This window comes from Rhinopithecus bieti, unplaced genomic scaffold (genome assembly GCF_001698545.2).
Source record: "Rhinopithecus bieti isolate Rb0 unplaced genomic scaffold, ASM169854v2 scaffold_21412, whole genome shotgun sequence".
In the NCBI taxonomy this organism is placed as follows: Eukaryota; Metazoa; Chordata; class Mammalia; order Primates; family Cercopithecidae; genus Rhinopithecus; species Rhinopithecus bieti.
This window is the reverse complement of record NW_016811643.1, coordinates 1113588-1134161: the sequence shown is the minus strand read 5'-3', so window position 1 is coordinate 1134161 and position 20574 is coordinate 1113588. Positions and strand designations below refer to the sequence as shown.

General features: G+C 53.1%; 1 protein-coding gene across 4 annotated transcripts in view; it reads right to left on the bottom strand.

Annotated features, from left to right (window-relative positions):
• Positions 1-2257: 2257 nt before the first annotated feature.
• STARD10 (StAR related lipid transfer domain containing 10) overlaps positions 2258-20574 on the bottom strand; it is a 44198-nt gene continuing 25881 nt past the window's right edge. For all 4 annotated transcript variants that reach the window (XM_017894380.1, XM_017894381.1, XM_017894383.1 and 1 more), the window contains exons 3-7: positions 6800-6947; positions 6082-6185; positions 5300-5417; positions 3237-3289; positions 2258-2673 (exon numbers count right to left, since the gene is read on the bottom strand). In XM_017894380.1, the coding sequence (XP_017749869.1) occupies positions 2428-2673; positions 3237-3289; positions 5300-5417; positions 6082-6185; positions 6800-6947 (669 nt within the window). In that variant the 3' untranslated portion in view covers positions 2258-2427. The remainder of the gene's footprint in view (positions 2674-3236; positions 3290-5299; positions 5418-6081; positions 6186-6799; positions 6948-20574) is intronic.

The window sequence follows — 20574 nt, the reverse complement described above, 5'->3', positions numbered from 1 at the left end:
GGGCCTGGGGCAGGGCAGGGCAGGGCAGGGCCCCGCCCCCCTCGGCCCCGCCCCCCCCGCCTAGTCACGATCCCGGAGTCGGCTGGCCTGGCCCGCCCGCCGGACCCATCGGTCTGTGTCTCTCTCCTGCCCCTCTAGCTGCTTGCGGGTCTTCCGACTGTCTCCTGAGGCTCAGGTCTAACCCCTGCCACCTCGCCCGCTGAGTCCACCTCTCCCTGAGTCTCCCTGCTCTCGCCACCCCTCTTCTGGTGAGTCTGCCCTGACACACACCCCACCCCCAAGGAGGCCACACCCCCAAGAGGACAGGAGGCAGTTGAAGGCCGTCCATGGTTCCTGACCACCTCCTCCAGGAAATCCTTCCTCCACCACATTCTTCAAGGGTATCTCACTTCCCTCCCCGGGTGCCCACAGACAGGGTTGTGGGGAAGCTACCCACCCAGCCACACCTCCCAAGGATCCCTCAGCGGAAGGCTGCAGCCTGAGGTTCCAGCACCCACACCTAGAGAACGGGAGATTCCCACCCATCCTCGCAGCACATACACACATGAGGGTACCAGGCTTGGCAGGCATTTCTGGGTCCTGTGTCCAGAACACCTCTGGGGCCAGCCACACCAGAGACCTTCTCTGGGCTTCCATTTCTGCATATGCACAAAGGGTATATTTGGAAGAACAGATCTCACATTGCGGGGGGATGAGGGTTTACCCCCTGAGAAGAGGAAAGTGTCATTAATCAGAGCACCTACTACATGCCAGTCCCAGTGCTGGGCAATTTATTCCTTTTATCCCAATCCTCACATTCTGCTTGATGTCAGAAATTATCATTCCAGGTTATGGGTTAGGAAATAAGGCTCCAAGAAGTCTGAGGGCTTGCCCAAAGTTACAAAGCCAGTGTTGGCCAAAGTTGGGAAGCAACCCACTTTTGTGAGTTGTAGAATCTCCTGCCTGCCCCCCACTGGCCATTCACCCTGTCCCTCTGGGAAAGAGTTGACTCTGAGTAGACCATGTCTTCCGGTGGTAGGGCTAAGGCAAAGGAGCTTTCCGGGAGGGGAGAACAGGGCCAGACCTTGGGGAGAACTTCCAGGCCTCAAGTTCATATGGGGTCAAAAACACTGCAGAGGAGCAGAGCATAGGCCCCTCCTCTGGACCTGGCAGCAGGGGTGTCCCTTGGGCAGCAGAGGGCACCTGGGGGCCTCAGATCACAGAGGAGGCCCAGGCATCCCTCTAGACTTCAGACCAGTGAGGTGCAGCACAGGGTGAAAGGGCTGGCATCTGACCACTGGCAAGGGGATGGGGGGTCTGGGGACCCTACCATTTCTGTTAACACAGTCCTGAGGTCTTTGAAATGACCTGGGAGGGTGTGAATCACCAAGCCTGGTCCCCGCCAACTGCACTGGAATCTGAGGCTCCTCACCTGCACCCCCAACCTCCCTCCAGGGTATGCTGCCCCAGCCTCAGCTCTGAGGCCCACAGCCCTGTGGCTTGAGACCCACAGACCCTTCCACCTCCCTTTTGGGATGACAGGAGTGTCAGACCCCCAGTCCTTTGGGTTGGACCCAAAGGGCCTTGGGCCGATGGACACAGAGTAGAACCTCACCCTCTGATTCCTGACCCAGGGTCTCTGTCCAGGCCTGCTCCTTCCCTTAGAGCAGAGGTCTCCAACCCCTGGGCCACAGACTGGTACTAGTCCTATCAGGAACCTGTTAGGAACCAGGCTGCACAGCAGGAGGTAAGCAGAGGCTGAGCTAGCATTACCACCTCCTGTCAGATCTGCAGCAGCATTGGATTCTCATAGGAGTGAGAACCCTATTGTGAACTGCGCATGCGAGGGATCTAGGCTGTGAGCTCCTTATCAGAATCTAATGATAAATGTGATGCACTTGAATCATCCCAAAACCAATCCTCCCCCAATCCTGATCCATGGAAAATTTGTCTTGCACAAAACCGGTCCCTGGTGCCAAAAAGGTTGGGGACCGCTGCCTTAAAGCAGTGAAAATAAAGCAAATATCCTGGTGTGAATGCCAAAATGACCACTCAACAAGGACAGCTGGATAGACATGGGCAGAGAATGGAACAGAGTACGGACAAGAGGGGGACAGTGATAAACCCCGTCTCCTCCCCACTACACAATGGGAAATGAGGAGATGCTGGAAGGATCAAAGGCCGATGATCAGTAAGCTTAACAAAATTAAGGGCAGAGGCAGGGGACTGCGGCAGCGGCCATGAGGCAGGTGGGAAGCAGGCACAGTGATGAGCCGGCTGAGGCTGGGGATCGTTTATTGGGGCTGTGTCCAGCCAGGCTGCAGCGCCCGCCTGGGCCGGGCCCAGTGCCACCAGGAGGCGCCGGGTGGGGGAGGGGAGAAAGTGCAGGAGTAGCCGCCGCCCCAGGGCTCGCCCGGTCCTGTCTCCGTCCCTGAAGCGGTGCGGCGCTCAGGTGAGCGAGGTGTCGTCGTCGCTGCCCTCGCCGCCCGCGCCGCCCATCCGCTCCTCTCGGCTCTCGGCCACCGCGCTCTCGTCGATGTTCTCCAGTGAGTCCGCATGCTGCACCGACAGCTCGGACAGCGCCAGGCTCGGCAACGGGCTCTGCTCCGGGTGCAGCCACGGCTTGAAGTGAGGCAGGTGCTTCTGCTTCCACTCGGGGTACTTGAGGCACGCCTTGTACATCTTCTTCATGGCCTGTGGGCCCGCCGCCCCGCGGGTCAGGGGGTGGCCGGGGCGCCGGTCCAGGTCTTCTCCACGCCCCCTCCAGCGGCTCAGCCCCCAGCATTCTGACTAGCTCCCTTTCAAAACTCGTCCCTCAGCCCTACTTATCCTCTCTGAGCCCTAGGCTCCATCCTCCATTCTTTTTTTCTTTTTTCTTTTTTTTTTTTTTGAGACGGAGTCTCACTGTGTGGCCCAGGCTGGAGTGCAGTGGCCCAATCTCGGCTCACTGCAACCTCTGCCTTCCGGGTTCAAGAGATTCTCCTGCCTCAGCCTCACAAGTAGCTGGGATTATAGCGCCCACCATCACACCCGGCTAATTTTTTATTTTTAGTAGAGACAGGGTTTCGCCATGTTAGCCAGGCTGGTCTCGAACTCCTGACCTCAGGTGATCCACCCACCAAGGCCTCCCAAAGTCCTGGGATTACAGGCATGGGCTACCACGCCTGGCCCTCAGGCTTCATGCTTGACTCCACCCACTTCATCCCATAGTCCTCTCTCCAGCCTCCAACACCCCCCAAAATCCCAAGGCCACTCACCTTGGGAGCCAGGAACTGAGAAGATTTATTCACCACCCACTTGGGTAAGGAGCCTGTGAGGGCAGGGAAGGGAGGAAGCAGCCTCAGGGACCCAGCCCCTCCCCCCCACAAAAGCCCCACCCTCTGCCCAGAGCTTCCAGGGAGGCCACTGTCTTCCCCATGAGGAGAAGGTGTGTGAGGCAAGTCCTACAAGACTTTACCCTCACTCCCTTCCACCTCAGACTGAGGTCCTCAGGCTTAGTTCTGTCCCCCACTTTCCCTCTGCCCAGCCTCAAAGACTATGTGGAAGAAAACCACAGGGTCCTAGGTGAGCACAGGCTACACATGGGTGGAAACTCTGACCCACCCCGCTGCACCTGCTGCCTCCCTCAATCACACTGATATCCCTTCTCAACCTAACCTCCCTCCCAGGAATGCCCCTGACGCTCAGCCTCTCCTCTGCCTGTCCTTCCAAGCCCTCCCCTGACCACACAGGCCTCTGGCTGAGCACCCCAGCCTGGCCTGACCCGGAATCCACTGTCCAGCTCTCCACCATGTTTCATTCCCAAGTGTCCACTCCACCTCTGACACCCAACACAATGAGGTGCCAGGGGAGTGCTAGGCCTGGACCACTGTGTGCTCCCGGGCTTGGAGCATTTCCAGGCAAGGATGTTCAAGGCTTCCCCATCCTCTAGTCATTCACTCACTCACTCACTCCATGTTCACTGTGACACCCACCCTGGGTCAGCCCTGGGGACCCAGAGAGGAACTCACTGGGGGCCCAACAGGAGCCGAATGTTCTACTAGAGGGGAATGGACCACAGAACAGGGAGCCAGTGACTCCCCTGAGTATCAGGGATCAGGAGGTGACACCTGCAGCACCCCTAGAGGGGTGAGGAGGGGAGACTGCGGGGAAGGGCTGCCTGGGCACAGGAGTGGGGATGGGTGAGGTGTGAGAGACACCAGGAGACCTGGGACGGGGCTTAGGCTTTTCTTGGAGGGCAATGGAGAGCCACGGAGTAAATTCAAGCAGATGAGAGTCATGAGGAGATAAGTGTTTTAGAGAAATTCCTCTGGCCGCTGTTACAGACAAAGTAGTTGGTATGGAGAGAAATGCCAGAGAGAAATGCCAGACTCAGGAGCTGCTGAGGAGGCAGAATCAGTACGAATCAGTGACTGGGGCTGGGCGTGGTGGCTCACGCCTGTAATCCTAGCACTTTGGGAGGCCGAGGTGGGTGGATCACAAGGTCAGGTGAGACCAGGCTGGCCAACATTGTGAAATCCCATCTCTACTAAAAATACAAAAAATTAGCTGGGGGTGGTGACAGGTGCCTGTAATCCCAGCTACTCGGGAGGCTGGGGCAGGAGAATCATCTGAACCCAGGAGGCAGAGGATGCAGTGAGCCGAGATTGCACCATTGCACTTGAGCCTGGGAAACAAGAACAAAACTCCACCTCAAAAAAAAAAAAAAAAAAAAAAAATCTGGCTGGATTTGGCTGAGGAAGAGGGAGTGACCCCAAATGACAGCAGGTTCTGCGCAGAGATGACTGAAAAGTGGAGACTTAGGGCAAGGGGCGGGTTAGGAGGAAAGATGGCAAGTCCCCCACTGGACACAACGAGGCTCAGGTGCCTGGAAGACATCCGAAGGGAGATGTCCAGGCGGCCGATGGCCACAGGGATCTGAATCTCAGCTGAGAGAGACGTGGCCACCTTGTGACAGAAGCCACAGGAGTAGCTCAGCCATCCCCAGGGAGAGAATTCTGATTGAGCCCTGGAAAACCCAGGCCCCCAGGACAGGCAGAGGGAATAGCCAGTGAGCAGGGAACAAGGCAAAGCATGGGGATTGCAGAGCCCAGGAAGAGCGCTCCCAGCTTCATCAGTGGGGCAGTGGCACCTCCCTGGCCCACTCTTTTCAAACCACTGTAAAGTCCCAAGCCTTGGTTCAATGAAGGCTTTGGATGGAGATGCCCCAAAATGCAAAACAGCTCCTAACAGATGCCCTTCTGGATCCCTAGTAGATCAGGCCCCACCCCTGTGGTATAGGGAAGGATCCCATAATAAGCTGCCAGGGCCAAGCCCTCACCTTTGGGGTCCACCTGGGCCAGGTAAGTGATGACGCAGCTCTTAGGCCCCGTGCTCTGGATGAGGTAGCCCGTCTGGATGGACACAGCTCGGACCAAGTCTTTCCGAGGTGGGTATTTCTGGGGACAAAGGCACAGGGAGGTGAGACTCGGGGTAGGGGCAAAGAAGATGTTTTTGTGAGTATACCCAAACATGCACCCATGCACGTGCATGCGCGCACGCGCACACACACACAGTTAATTCACATGTCATGACATCTGTTCCAGATCAGGCCTGATTCTGGGTGCAGAGAAAGGGAAGAACCAGATTAGGTCATCCTAGCCCCTCTTGAAGCTTTCCGTGTTCCCCTCGGAAAAGCCCCCAGTCTGGGCTCAGGGCTCATGAGCACATACGGGCACTCACAGACACACACACTCACCCTTGCCCAGGCCAGCTATACCTGCCTGTCCTTGCCCGGGGAGATCAAGGTGGCTCAGCCTCAGGGAGGACCAGAGGACCCTGCCTCCCACCTCTTGTTCCTCATTTCCCTGTCCCAGAGCCCAACCAATCGAAGTCAGCCCATCCCACCCACGCGCCACAGAGGTGGCCACACTGTCCTCTCCTGATCTGCTGAAGAGACGCAGCAGGGAGACAAGAGCCATTATCCTCACTGTACAGGAAGGAAACTGAGGGCCAGTGGGCCTATGCCTGCCCGAAGTCACATGGAAGTCACGGTGGCAGCCTCAGCCTTGCGCTGCCTGACCCTCTCCCCTGCTCCGCCGCAGGGAAGGCAGGTTGACTCACGGGATGTTTGACTGAGTAGTTCATAATGATGTAATCAGCGCCCATGGGGAGCCAGGAGCGGAGGGTGATGACATCACGGTTCTTCAGGGGCTTAGGACACCTCCCTGTGGAGGGCAAGGGACAGTTCAGCCAGACCACTGGCCCATCTGCCTACAAGGGAGGGTGTGGCAGAGGCCAGAGATGCAGGGATGCCTAATTAACTGCCAGCTCTCCAGTGCAAAGATGCACCTCCCTCCCAGACCACAGTCCCACAGCTGGAGCCAGAAAAAAGACAGGGCAAGACCTGTCCCTACTGTCTCCAGCCAGCCCTGCTCCTCACAACCTCACATAGCCCTTACCTTGTTGGCCTGGCTGGTTTGTTTATGTGAACGTGAGTGTACAAGAGAAAAACAGTATGAGTGTGCATGAAAATGTGTGCCCGGGACTATGTGGCATGTGGGTGGGGCTTGTGTACCTGATTGAGTGTATGCGTATGTGTGTGTGTATATACATGAACATGTGAGTGCATATGTATTTGTGAGTGTATGGGTGTGTGCCTAAGGGTCTAGGAGTGGACAGAGAGGTCAATTCTATCTCTCAGCACTCAAGTCTCTGAGCAGCTTGGTCATGTGAGTGACCACAGGAGGGAGGAGAGAGGAGGGAGGAGGGAGGAGAAGGCTTGGTGGGAGGCCTGGATGGAGGCCAGGGGGACTGGGATCAGCGTGCTACGCCTGCTCACAGGAGTAATAGCCCACATCAGCGTTGACTGTCAAGCGGGCGATGTCAAAAGTCTCAATGACGTTGCTGTCCCATTTCTTGCGGTACTCAATGTCGTGTAGGACGTCGTAGAGTGTCTCGGCTGGCACATCACGGCACTCCATCCGGCACTGCAGACAGATACATGGGTTGTCAGGATCATACGGGGCTCAGAGCCTTGGCCAGGGGACCAGAAGGCAGACAGGCAGAGGGGGAAGAAGAGAACGAGGACAGCGAAGAACAGGGGCCTCTGAAGCCAGCATGGACTTCCTTCTTGCCACAAGCCCTGTCCAGCTCACCAAAAAGCCACCTGTGCCAGGAGACAGCCTCTGTATCCAGAGACCATCTCCCCCAACTCAGTCCAGTCTCCTCCTCCAGGAAGCCTTCCCAGCCAGAACTTCTGGGCTCCCACACAATGAATCTCTATGTCTGTGCCCACCCAGACCCCTGTGAGCTCCTCGTGGGCAGAGGCTCATGGTTGCTTCAGCATGGAGCCTGGAATGGCTACATGTTAAATGAAAAAGCATAAATGAAAATCAAATGCCCAGTGGATGATTTGTTTCCTCCTTGGTACTTATCACCCGGCCATACCACCTGTCCTCCTATTTGTGGGTTTGTTTGTTTTCCTTCAACAAACATCTTTGGATTTCTTTTTTTATTTTTATTTTTTTTGAGATGGAGTTTCGTTCCTGTCACCCAGGCTTGAGTGCAATGGCGTGATCTCGGCTCACTGCAACCTCTGCCTCCCAGCTTCAAGTGATTCTCCTACCTCAGCCTCCGGAGTAGCTGGGATTACAGGCATGTGCCCAGCTAATTTTTGTATTTTTAGTAGAGACGGTATTTCACCATGTTGGCCAGAATGGTCTCGATCTCTCGACCTTGTGATCCATCCGCCTTGGCCTCCCAAAGTTCTGGGGTTACAGGTGTCAGCCACCACGCCCGCCGGATTTGATCTTCCGCCCGGATCCCTCCCTGCCTTCCCCTGCCCTCCCTGCCTCCCCTGCCGCTCCCCTCCCCTCCCGCCCTCCGCCTCCCCTCCCCTGGCCTCCCTCCCCTCCCCTGCCCTCCCCTCCCCTCCCCTGCCCTCTCTCTTTCTTTCTTTCATTGAGGCGGAGTTTTGCTCTTGTTGCCCAGGCTGGAGTACAGTGGCGTGATCTCAGCTCACTGCAACCTCTGCCTTCCGGTTTCAAAGGATTCTCCTGCCTCGGGCTCCCGAGTAGCTGGGATTACCGGCACCTGCCACCACTCCCGGCTAATTTTTTGTATTTTTAGTAGAGATGGGGTTTCACCATGTTGGCCAGGCTGGTCTCTAACTCCTGACCTCGTGATCCACCCACCTCGGCCTCCCAAAGTGCTGGGATTACAGGAATGAGCCGCTGCGCCCAGCCTGGATTTCTTACTATGTATTAGCCTTGCCCTCAAAGAGCTTTCCATCTGGGTAGAAGATGGCCAAGGGCACCTTGTTTTATTTAACCCCCCGCCCCCAACAACAACTCTGCCAGATAGGAAATTCAAGGAGGAACTTAAGGTTCAAAGAGGTTAAGTAACTCACCCAATGTCACTCAGCTGGTAAGTAGCAGAGCTAGGATTTAACCCAGATCACATGTCTGGAAAGCAAGTAAAAACAGAACAGGTTTCCCTAGGTTTGCACTCAGTGAGATGAAACTCAATGTCCTTGTTCTGTGATTTTTTTTTTCCCTCAAGTGCCCTATCCCCAAGATCAAGTTCCTCTCAGCAAATGGACAAGTTTTCTTGTTTAGTTTAAAAAGATCTCCCAGAAATGGTATTTAGACAGTGCCAAGGGAACCCTCACATAATACTTTCCACTCACAAGAGGAGACAGGCAAACATATGAGGGAGAGGTCACACTGTCTTCCCCTCATCCCAGAATAGGCCTTGGCCCCACTAATGGTGGTGGGATGCCACAGGAAGGACACACCAATGCCGGCTGGCTAGGCACCAAGAAACCCACCAAGCCTTGGATATAACTTCAGTTTACAGAAAATACAGAGGACAGAGGAACGAGCTAAGTGACACCACATGAGAATGCAACCAGACAGAGCCAGATAGTGAATCATTCTGCGGGGCTGCTGGCCCAAGCTCTTCTACCAGTCAATGTCAGCGAAGGGGCTGGGTGGGACTGACTTGCAGGAGATAACAACCACATGTAAAGTGTGTCTCTGGATTGCAAACTGATTTGGACACAGCATCTATAAAGGGGATTTTCGGGACAACTGGAGAAATGTGAACGTGATCAGAGTATCAGGTGCACTGAAACAAAATGGTAGAGACTGCTCCCTAAAAAAAGGTTACAAAATAGGCCGGGCACGGTGGCTCATAACTGTAATCCCAGCACTTTGGGAGGCTGAGACAGGCAGATCACTTGGGGTCAGGAGTTTGAGACCAGCCTGGCCAACATGGTGAAACCCATCTCTACTAAAAATACAAAAATTAGCTGGGCGTGGTGGCGCACAACTGTAATCCCAGCTACTCAGGAGGCTGAGGCAGGAGAATCGCCTGAACCTGGGAGGTGGAGGTGTCAGTGAGCCGAGATCATGCTGTTGCACTCCAGCCTGGGTGACAGAGCAAGACTGCATCTCAAAAAAAAAAAAAAAAAAAAGGCAGCATAACCTCAACTGGGGGAAAAAAATATATGCATAGAGGAAGCTCAGGAGGCACAATTGCTAAGGTGTTAACAGTGGAGATCTCTAAATGATAGGAATGTGATGGTTTCATTTTGCTTATCTGTATTTCTTTTCTTTTCTTTTCTTTTCTTTTTTTTTTTTTAAGACGGAGTTTCGCTTTTGTTGCCCAGGGTGGAGTGCAATGGGGCGATCTTGGTTCACCGCAACCTCCGCCTCCCGGGTTCAAGTGATTCTTCTGCCTCAGCCTCCTGAACAGCTAGGATTATAGGCATCTGCCATCACGCCCGGCTAATTTTTGTATTTTTAGTACAGACAGGGTTTCACCATGTTGGCCAGGCTGGTCTCAAACTCCTGACCTCAGGTGATCCACCTGCCTCAGCCTCCCAAAGTCCTTGGATTACAGGCATGAGTCACCGTGCCTGGCCACTTGTCTGTATTTCTTATTATCTAACATGTATAGTACTGCTTCTGAAATAATGAAAACAATTTCAAAAGGTCCCCCAGCAATACTGACAGGTACACCCACCATGTGCCAGGTACTATACTAAGTGTTTTATACATATTATTTTATTCTTACAGCAGCGCTCTGGGATATTGGCCCCATTATAGAATTAAGAAAACCAAGGTTCAAGGACAGACTCGAGACTGCAATACTGTCTGTGTGACCCTAAACAATTCACCTTCCCTCTCTACCCCATTTACCTTTCTGCTGTATAATGGGGCAGGACTAGATCCAACCATTTAATCAGCAGCCCCCAGCTCCAGCCCTGTACTGAGCCCAGAAGAGTCAGAGATGAGTCCGAGGCCTGTCTTTGAGAGGTCTGCAGTGAAAGGAGGAGCCCACCTTGGAAATGGGGAGGTGCCCTAAAGTGCTCAGTGGGGGCATAAGAAGGAGGTCATCTCCATGGGCTGGGTAGGAGGATTAGGCTTCATGGAGAATCTCAGTGCAGGAGGTAGATGTTTGCCAAGTGCCCCTGGCAGACAGAACAGCCAGCCAAGGTGCAGAGGGAGGCGAGAGTGTGGCCTGTGGGCAGTGAATGAGTTCCATCTGGCTCAGTCTCCATGGTGTGGTATAGCCTATGACTCAAAAGGTCCCTGGTTCTAGGTCTTCTTGGAAAAATGGGTGATTCCAGGGCTGGATCATGCTGGATGATGCTTATACTCAGAGAAAGTATAAGATGAGCATGGAACATCTTCTTGTGCCAGGAAGTAAGCACATACTTACTGATAGAGATTTTGGACACCGGAACCAGCTTGAAGGGCTCTGCCCCTGGCAGAGTGGCCAACTCTTCAAGGTTTACCCAGGACTTCCCCAGTTTTACCACTGCAAGTCTCACATCCTGGGAAATCCCTCAGTCCCAGGCAAGCTAGGACAGTTGGTCACCCTACCACGGGCACAACCTGAGATAAGCTGCGTATTAAGCTCAATAATGACCATAACCAATGATACTCCATTGAATAAAATAGGAAATCAAAGTCTATACAGGTATGAATAAACAAATAAATGGAATGTTTGATGAGGAATGGGGGATTTACATAGTTTCAAAGTAACTTCCCATCAAAATACTTATTAATTACAAAGAGAAAATGAGTCACTTCATAGTAGAGAAGCCTGGCAGATAGCACCTTAATCAAGTGATCAAAGGGAATATCATGAATCACAGGACAAGTTGCCATCAGGTGTTGCCTGGTAGGACGCGGTAAGGGGAATATAGGTATCACTTCTGTGCTACCTCTGCCACAGAGACATAACATAAATAGAAACACAAGGGAACCTCAGACAAACCCAGAAAGAGGGCTTGTCTCACTTTACAAAATAATTGGCCTGTAAGTGTCAGGATCATGAGAGTCACAGAGAGAACTACATTAGCCGGAGGACACTAATGAGATGTGAGTAACTGAGTGAATGAATGAAGGAACAGACTGATGGGAGGAACGCGATGGTGAGAAAAGGGGTTGAAGAAGACAGAGGCCGGATCCAGCATCATCACTAGCATCCAAACAGCCTCCTCAGCGGCCACAGGGAGCTCCAGGCACTGCCCCAGACGTTCAACACGTGCTCATTCTTCACCCCAAACCTAGTTGGTGGTCGCTGTTATCATTCCTGAACTGCAACATAGAAAACTGAAGCTTGGGAGATTCAGCAACTTGCCCAGATCATAGAGCCTGAAAGCAGCCCAGCAGGTACTCAAAATCGGATCTTCCTGTCCTCTTAACCATCAAAGAGCACTCAAGTGTGGCTTCTGAGGAAACCAGAATTTCTCTAAATCCAAATTTGGATGCTAGTTGGCTTTGCAAATCTTCAAACATGGTATCCTGGACCATGAGTGTATGGAGGGGCAGTGACAACAAAACTCTGCTTCCTGGGTTAGAATCCAACCGGGGACTGCCTCTTCCCCAGCCAGGCTCAGTGCCCCCAAGGCCCAGCTGCAAAGCAGCTGAATGCACACTGTGAAGGGACCCATGCTGCCCCATCTTCCTTCCAGAGCAGGGCTGTTGTGGCTCCATAGGCCAAAGACCCACCTCTGGGACAGAGGACAGTGGGCGGAGCATGCAGAGCCGCAAGACAGACTAGTTACTCAGTGTAAACTCTGAGTAGCACTTTATCTTATAGAGAAACTTCAAAGGTTTCCCAGGCTAGTGGCAGACTCTTGTGGAGGAAGGCTGCTGTCCAGAGGGTAAGAACCTTTGCTGTGGCAGCACAGGTGAAGAAACTGAGGCAGGCCGGGTCGTGGGGGTCAGGCAAGTGTCCACAGGCGTCCCCCCTCCCCCCGGCCTGGCTCATGCCCTTTCCACAGCCCCCAGCAGGCAGCACTGCTGCGCTAAGCAGAAGAAATTACATCCATCATTGTTCCTGCTGGTGGTGGTGGCCACGCCCCAAAGGTGTAATTCTAAGAGGCTTGGGAAGGGACAGGTGGTGGGGTAGGGCTGAGTCTCTGGAGAGCACCAGGTGGGCGGGCCCACAGCTATTAGGCCCTGGGTGAGTGAGTGTCCACACCAGGTGTTGCCCGTCAGGTGTTGCCTGGTAGGCCATCTTGGCTTGCCCTCCCCCCGAGAAACTCCCCCCAGAAACAGGAACCCAAGGGAGGTTGCTTCACCAAGGAGCCATGCTGGGCTTGAGTGCGTTTAAAACCTGGCGACAGCAGGGACCCCGACATTCAGCAGTATTACAGTTGAGAAAACCGAGACCAGCGGGCGCAGTGGCTCACACCTGTAATCCCAATACTTTGGGAAGCCGAGGCAGGCAGATCACCTTAGGTCGGGAGTTCAAGACCAGCCTGACCAACGTGAAGAAACCCCGTCTCTACTAAAAATACAAAAATAGCCGGGGTAGTAGCACATGCTTGTAATCCCAGCTACTCAGGAGGCAGAGGCAGGAGAATCGCTTGAACCCAGGAGGCGGAGGTTACAGTGAGCCGAAATTGCGCTATTGCACTCCAGCCTGGGCAACAACAGCGGAACTCTGTCTCAAAAACAAAAAAAAGAAAAGAAAAGAAAAGAAAAAAGAAAACTGAGGCTGGGGGAGCAAGTGACGCCACAGAAACTACAGGCTATGTCCCCGGCACTCCACTCTCCAAACCCCCTCAAGTTCTCAAGGTGAAAAACCAGGATTGCCCAGAACCCCTGGGCCAGCACTACACTCCACAGCTCCCCAGTTCCCACGAAGCCATGGTCAGAAGGGACTGGACAAGCAAGGAGCAGGAAAGACCCACACAGGCTTTGAGGCTGGCAATCCCAGGCTCAATCCCAGCTCTGTCTCCTGGGCACGAGAGTTAACGCTTAGGAGTCTTCATTTCCTCATGTGAAAAATGGAAATAATAATAGCAGCTATCTTGTGGGGATGTTGTGATTAAATGAGATAACACATGTAATATCCTAGCGCACAGTAAATACTCAAAAATAGGCCGAGCATAGTGGTTCACACCTGTAATCCCAGCACTTTGGGAGGCCGAGGCGGGCAGATCATTTGAGGTCAGGAGTTCGAGACCAGCCTGACTAACATGGTGAAAACCTGTCTCTACTAAAAATACAAAAAAAAAAAAAAAAAAAAAAAAAAAAAAAAAAAATAGCCAGGCATGGTGGCACATACCTGTAATCCCTACTCGGAAGGCTGAGACATGAGAATCACTTAAACCCAGAAGGAGGAGGCTTCAGTAAGCTGAGATTGCACCACTGCACTCCAGCCTGGGTGATAGAGTGAGACTGTCTCAAAAAAAAAAAAAAAGAAAAGAAAAGAAAAGAAAAGTAGCTATTGGCTGGTCCAAATGTAGTGAGTGATCTCAATTGATTATTCACAGCAAGTTACAGATCGAACTCCTTGTTCTACTGTTTTCCCCCTTCTCACTACTGCATTTGACTAGTCTTAAAAAAAAAAAAAAAAAAAAAAACAGTAGCTATTATTATTCCAGCAGGTTTCCATGAGTAGCCATGCACCCTTCCACATGGCCAGGACTAGGCTGCACTTGCAGGTGTCTGCTGATACTATGCACCCTGGGTGCCTCCCATGCCTCACCCTGCCCTGCCCTTCCATTCATCCTTTCACCATTCTCTGAAGCCTGTTGTGTGCCAGACCTGTGTGCAACTGGGTGGTGGGAGACCGGAGGTGAACCGGACCTGAGCCCTGCCCCAAAGAGGTCCCACCAAGTAGAGTGGTAAGGGACAGGGACACAAAACCTCAAGACAGCATGAGCAGGGCTAGGAGAGGGGAATGCACATGAACTGCATGGTAGACTGCGCCTAAGCCCAAAAGGATAAGGCCCTGAGCCACTGAGGGGCAGGGAAGGGCATTTCAGCAGGGGGACCAGTGGTGCAAAGGCCTGGAGGGTTAAACAAACAAGTACAGTCCAGGGTCTAGTGCCCAAGCTGTGTCTCACTCTACCCCTTACCTCTCTCCCACCCCCTGCCTGTGTTCTCTGGGATGCCTTGCCAGTGCTGAGCATTGGAGAAGGTGGACTCTCCACTCCAGGGAGGGGCAGCAGTCTCTCCCAAGACCCAGGGAGATGGTTGACCTGAGATGGGAAAGGAAGTCAGGTCCCGTCCATGGAGCTGTGTCCTGGCCTTGAGAGCCAAAGGCCCAGGCAGTTACAAGCAAACAGACACACAGACAGGTAGACCCAAGGCTAGTCCTCCCTCCAAGACCTTACATAGCAGGATGCCAATATCCTTGCCCATGGAATATGTGGGGCACACAGATTATCCCAAAGTCCTAGGAACCCAGGAAATGATCTATTTACTCAGAACCCTTCAGGTGACCGCTGGGGAAACCTGGCTTCGGCTGGGCTCTGAAATATCCTACAGGCTGTGCTAACTTCTCCATACACTGCATTTCAGCAGATAGTTTTGTGACAGGAGTAACTGTTAAGCAAATCACCCTTTCCCAACAGAACCATATTCAAATGAGAGGAAGAGTTCCTGATGGAGTGGAGCACAAAGTATCAAATCAATCACAGCCCTGAACAATAGTCCCAACCTCAATAACCATTACCATTGCTCCAAATCACTGACCGTTCAGCACCCTGCAAAGGAGACAGGAGCACCTGGACCATGGACCCCACAGGGGCTGAAATTTAGCTCAAACCACCTCTGCCAGCTGTCAAGGGCACAGAGCTGCATCCTTTGCAGATATTGCCTCTGACCCTTCCAACACCCCAGAGGGAAGCATCGCCCCCATTTTACAGATGCTGAAACTGAGGCCCAGGGAGGTACAATCCACACAGCTAACAGTAGTGAAGCAGAGAACCAGAGTCCAGGTGTGACTGACCCTACAGTGTCAAGACTTTCTGCTACCTTCACCAAGGGGCAGGACTGGCCCAGCTAAAACAAAACACCCTGGCAACTGGAGGCTGCCTTAGTTGATGGTTATAATGCAGTGCTCTGGACTCAGAGGCCTTGCTGACCAGGGAGGCAGAGCCCACAGATTCTTCGTCCAAAGTTCCTGACCCAAGCTCCAGATTTTCCAGAACCCAGTGCTGGGGCTCCAAACCTGAAGCCCCTGTCGCCTGCACGCCCAGAGTTCATACAGCAGTACTGGTCCATCTGTGTCAGACAGACCTCTGCCCTGCCATGTCCCAGCTGTGTGGACTTGGCTTGGGAAAGGACTCTGAGTGCCAGCATCTCATCTGTCAAGCAGGGATAATCCTCTCCTCAGAGTGGTCCTGTAAGGGTTAGATGAGACTGGTCCCTAAAGCCCTTGGCAGTAGCTGCCCCTCCTCCAGCCCCAGGCCCCAGCAACTTTCCCTGATTTCTCAGGCCCTGCCCTGGGGGAACACCTCCCACTAATCCCCAAAGGACAGGACATACAGGGACAACAAGGAACAAAGTTTAAAATAACAAAAATGCCAAAATCCCTCCACAGCATGAGTTCATAGGGAGAGGGTGGGCAGCTCTCTCACACCAGGGCCCCGCACAAATGTCCCCTTCACCCTCACAGCCCACAGCCAGGCCCTGCCCTCACCATGCTGGACCAGGAGAGGAGGCTCTGAGAGATGCAAAGCCTGGCCCACAGCACACAGCAGGTCCGAGCCCCAGCACCAGTGCTCCTCTGCCCTTTCTGCTCCGGCTTCTCCTCCCAGGACCCACTCACCACCTGCTGGCTTCAGGGGCCTCCACTGTGCCCTTCCCTGAGGTCCCCACAAGGCAAGCATCAGGCCAAGCTGATGGAGCACCTGCCCCTTGCCTCTGGGTTTCTGGGGTCCCCAAAATGGAGACCCCCAAGACCCTTCACTTTACACTCCCCCCGGCCCCCAAAAAATCCCAAGAGCTGTTCCAGGGCACAGACCTGAGGGTTCAGGGGAAGAGGGGAAGGAGAGAGGTCTGCTCAGTGCTGTCATGAGGGGTGCTGAGGCACCTCCTCCTCCAGCGCTGCCCAGAATGCTTTCCCAGGACTTTCTCTCACTGGCTCCCTTCCTATTATGTCTTCAATATGTCTTCAAACTTCAGCCCGGCTGCCCCCTGTCCAGGCAGCCTGCCCTATCCCTAAACTCTCCAGGATGGGCTGGAGGCCACCGTTCCTTGTCTCCTAGACCCCCAGCAGCTCCCTTCTCAGCTCGCATTGTCATGCATTCATTTGCCTGTAATGCTGCGGCCCCTTGCTCATCTTGGCATCCTCCATGCCTTGTAGGGGGCCTGGCCTATAGCAAGCGCTCAGTAAGGAGCTGTTCCTGAATGGAGGGATAGGCAGGTAAGCCAACAAAGAGGCTGAGCCTGTGTGGGCTTCTCTGACTTTTAGAATGCTGGAGCCCTGGTCCGTGGCCCTCCGTGCATCTGTATAATTCCCAAAGAGGTGCAGCCATGAAAATCCCTGAACTCTTGTAGATCTCTATAACACAAGGACAACTACTATTACTGCTTCTGCCATCATCCTCTTAAAAAGGGGTAAAGGGCTGGGAGGTGGAGGCATGAGGCTTCAGAAATACCAAGAGACAGGTTCAGGGGAGATTCTGGGACTTGCTTTAAGATCTTTAATAGTCCTGACAGTCAAAGAAAAGTAAAGTAAAATTGTACTGAGGTACCAATTTATGCTCAGTCAATTACCAAAAATATATAAAATACTCACTGCTTATGAGGTACTCACTGCTTATGAAGATATGGTAAAACTGTTACACAGTGGCAGCAAAAATTGGTTCCATTATTCTAGAAAATAATTTGGCAAATACTTTTAAATCATAAAATGATTTAAAAGAAATTTATCTTTCTTTCTTTCTTGGTTCACTGCAGTGATCACAGTTCACTGTCCCAGGAGCTGGGACTACAGGTGTGCACCACCACGCCCGGCTAATTTTTGTATTTTTTGTAGAGATGGGGTTTCATCATGTTGCCCGAGCTGGTTTCAAATTCCTGGGCTTAAGTGATCCTCCTACCTCAGCCTCTCAAAGTGCTGGGATTGCAGGTGTGAGCCACTGTACCCCACCAAAAATGTATTTTTCAATTCAGTTCCCAGAATCCCAGGACTACAAATTTATACTCAGGAAAAAAATATAAAATACGAAAAAATGTTATGTTACAATATTCATGAGTATATTATTGAATTTGCAATTAGCAAATTATACTGGAGAACAACCTGAATATCACCACCAGCAGCCCCAGTTTGGGTAAGAGTGACACGTCACTCTAATGATGACTGCACACCACGGAGGGCGGAGGGTTCCCCCAAGCAGGGGCGGCCACTGAGCTAGCTCTGCACCTTCAGAACCCAGACAGGCCTATAGGGAGCAGTTGCCAGAAATGTTCCTGAATTAATAAATTTGTAGCAATATGAAGAAATTTTTTTTTTTTTTTTTTTTTTTGAAGATGGAGTCTCGCTCGTCGCCCAGCTGCGAGTGGCAGTGCGCAATCTCAGCTCACTTGCAAGCTCCGACCTCCTGGGTTTCATTGCCATTCTCCTGCTCAGCCTCCAGAGTAGCTGGGACCACAGGCGGCCCGCACCACGCCCAGGCTAATTTTTCTTATTTTCAGTAGATACAGGGTTTCACCGTGTTAGCCAGGGCATTGGTCTCGATCTCCTGACCTCGCTGATCCGCTCGTCTCGGCCTCCAAGTGCTGGGATTACAGGCGTGAGCCACCGCGCCCGGCCAATATGAGAAACTTCTACCGAGCAAGATTAAATGAACAAAACAGGATACAAACTAGTACCTGTGCCATGGTTTAAACTATGAACAAACTCTACACCTTTGAATGAGAGCTGGAAGGAACCAAGGAAAAGTTCTACTCAGGGAACTGAGGCTCCGGGTGATTTATATTCATTTTTCTTTTTTGGATTCTTGTTACTGGTGCTACAATATCGTTTATACAAGAGATAAAAATCACTTTTTAAGAAAATTATTTTTTTTTTGAGACAGAGTTTGGCTTTGTCACCCAGGCTGGAGTGCAGTGGCACTATCTCAGCTCACTACAACCTCTGCCTCTCAGGCTCAAGGATTCTCGTACCTCAGCCTCCTGAGTAGCTGGGATTACAGGCGTGCGCCAGCGCGCCTGGCTAATTTTTGTATTTTTAGTAGAGATGGGGTTTCACCATGTTCGCCAGAATGGTCTTGAACTCCTGGCCTCAAGTGATCCACCTGCTTCAACCTCCCAAAGTGCTGGGATTACAGGCGTGAGCCACCACTCCCAGCCTTACTTTTTTTTCTTCCTAATTAAAAGCATTGCCCAGAACCCCAAGTCCTTACTCCCCGGACCTGAAAGCTGTGACTCAGCTGGTTGGGGCCTGAGACTACCCGTCTGATGCTGAGTTAACCTGGGAACACTGCGTTGTCTGGCAGGGCTTGCAGGCACAGACAACGACAACTCTTTAGGTTCAAGGAAGGGATAAAGGGAAGCCAGAAATGCAGGTAGAGGAAGGGGTATCTAAGCTGGGCCCTAAAAGATGACCAGGAGAAGAGACGGCACCCAGATGAAAGGGAGGGGGAAGGGGCTCCCAGAAGAGGTGATAGCCTGAGAACTAGAAATGGCCTGGACTAGTTGGGGGAAGGAGAGAGATCAACTCAGTGCCACAAGGTAACCCGGGTAAACAAGGACAAAGGTGGGAAATGGAACTGTCCTTTAGGGACCTGTTCATTCATTCATCCATTCTCAGCAAATGCGGATGGTGTGTGGCTCTGTGCTAGGAGGTTGGTATAATAAATTCACTGAATTCCATCCTCTCACCTACCTGGGAGGGGGGACAATTATGCCCATTGGTAAATGGTGGCTCAGAAAAGTGAAGTGGAGGAACCAGGTTGCAATCCAGCACGATCAAAAGTCCATCCCTGAGACTATTCCCCGAGAACTAGGCTCTGTTCTGTGTAGGACCCAAGCAATCAGGTGGGCCAGCACCTGGCCAGAGGACAGGTCCATGCTGGGAGCTGGGGCTTTTGAGGGTGTGTGTGGAGTTGGGGGGATGTTGGGGCTGGCTTGCCTAGAGCTGGCGTGGGGGTTGGAAGGACACAGAGCACAGTGGTGTGGGCCCAATGCAGGGTCTTCTTTCCCCATCTTTGAACTCAGTATTCCCACCTGCAAAATGACCAGACAATTCCTATGGCCCTCTCCTGTGAAGTGAAGGGGATCTGGCAGCAGCTACCTCCAACTCATCTTCTCCCCAAAAGTGGGGAGGTGTGAGCCACTGCACCCCACCAAGACTGTAGTGGAGAGTAGAAATGTTACCATGTCTCACCTAGACAGAGCTCCCTGAGCAGACTGAGCTAGGCCTTCTCTGCCGCTCTCCATCCAGGGCTGAGTGACTCATCCCTGCTCTGCCTCCTTCCCCCTTCCCTCCCTAGTCCCCAGCAGCCTCCCTGGACCTCCACCCCCACCTCCACCTCCAGGCTCCAGAGCAGCAGGCCCAGCTCTGCAGCAGTGATGAATGTCCTGCTCCCACCACAACATCGCAGAGGCTGGCCTCCTGCCCTGTACCTCTCCACTTCTATCCTAGAGGGCGAGGGGGAGCCAGGCAGAGAAGGGAGAGCTGAGAAAGGGAGGCAGAGAGTGGAGGGCCTAGAAGAAAAGGGAAGGGGTAGGGGAGGCCAGTGGGACAACACAGAGGCTAGGGCTGACTTCCAGACATCAAGACAGGCAAAGACAAAGAGGGAAAAAGCCTCCCAGGCCTTCCCGGACCACCAGTGGACTGACGCCGCCAGAGCTCTGCAGTAAAGTTCCAGGCTTCATCCCTAACGGCCTCTGGAGCACCACACCCTGGGCAGCCCATAGACATCTCCCCCTCACCATGCTCAGCGCTGCCATAGCAGGCACAGTTCTCCCTGTGCCCAGCACTGCCATAATGGGCATGGTTCTCCCTGTGCCCAGCACTGCCACAGCCATAGTGGACATGGCTCTCCCTGTGCCCAGTGCTGCCATAGTAGGCACGGTTTTCCCTGTGCCTGGCACCACCATAGTGGGCACGGTACTTCCTGTACCCAGCACCGCCATAGGGGGCATGGTTCTTCCTGTGCCCGGTGCTGCCATAGGGGGCATGGTTCTCCCTGTGCCCAGCGCCGCCATAGGGGCATGGTTCTCCCTGTGCCCAGCGCCGCCATAGGGGGCATGGTTCTCCCTGTGCCCAGCGCCGCCATAGGGGGCATGGTTCTCCCTGTGCCCAGCGCCGCCATAGGGGGCATGGTTCTCCCTGTGCCCAGCGCCGCCA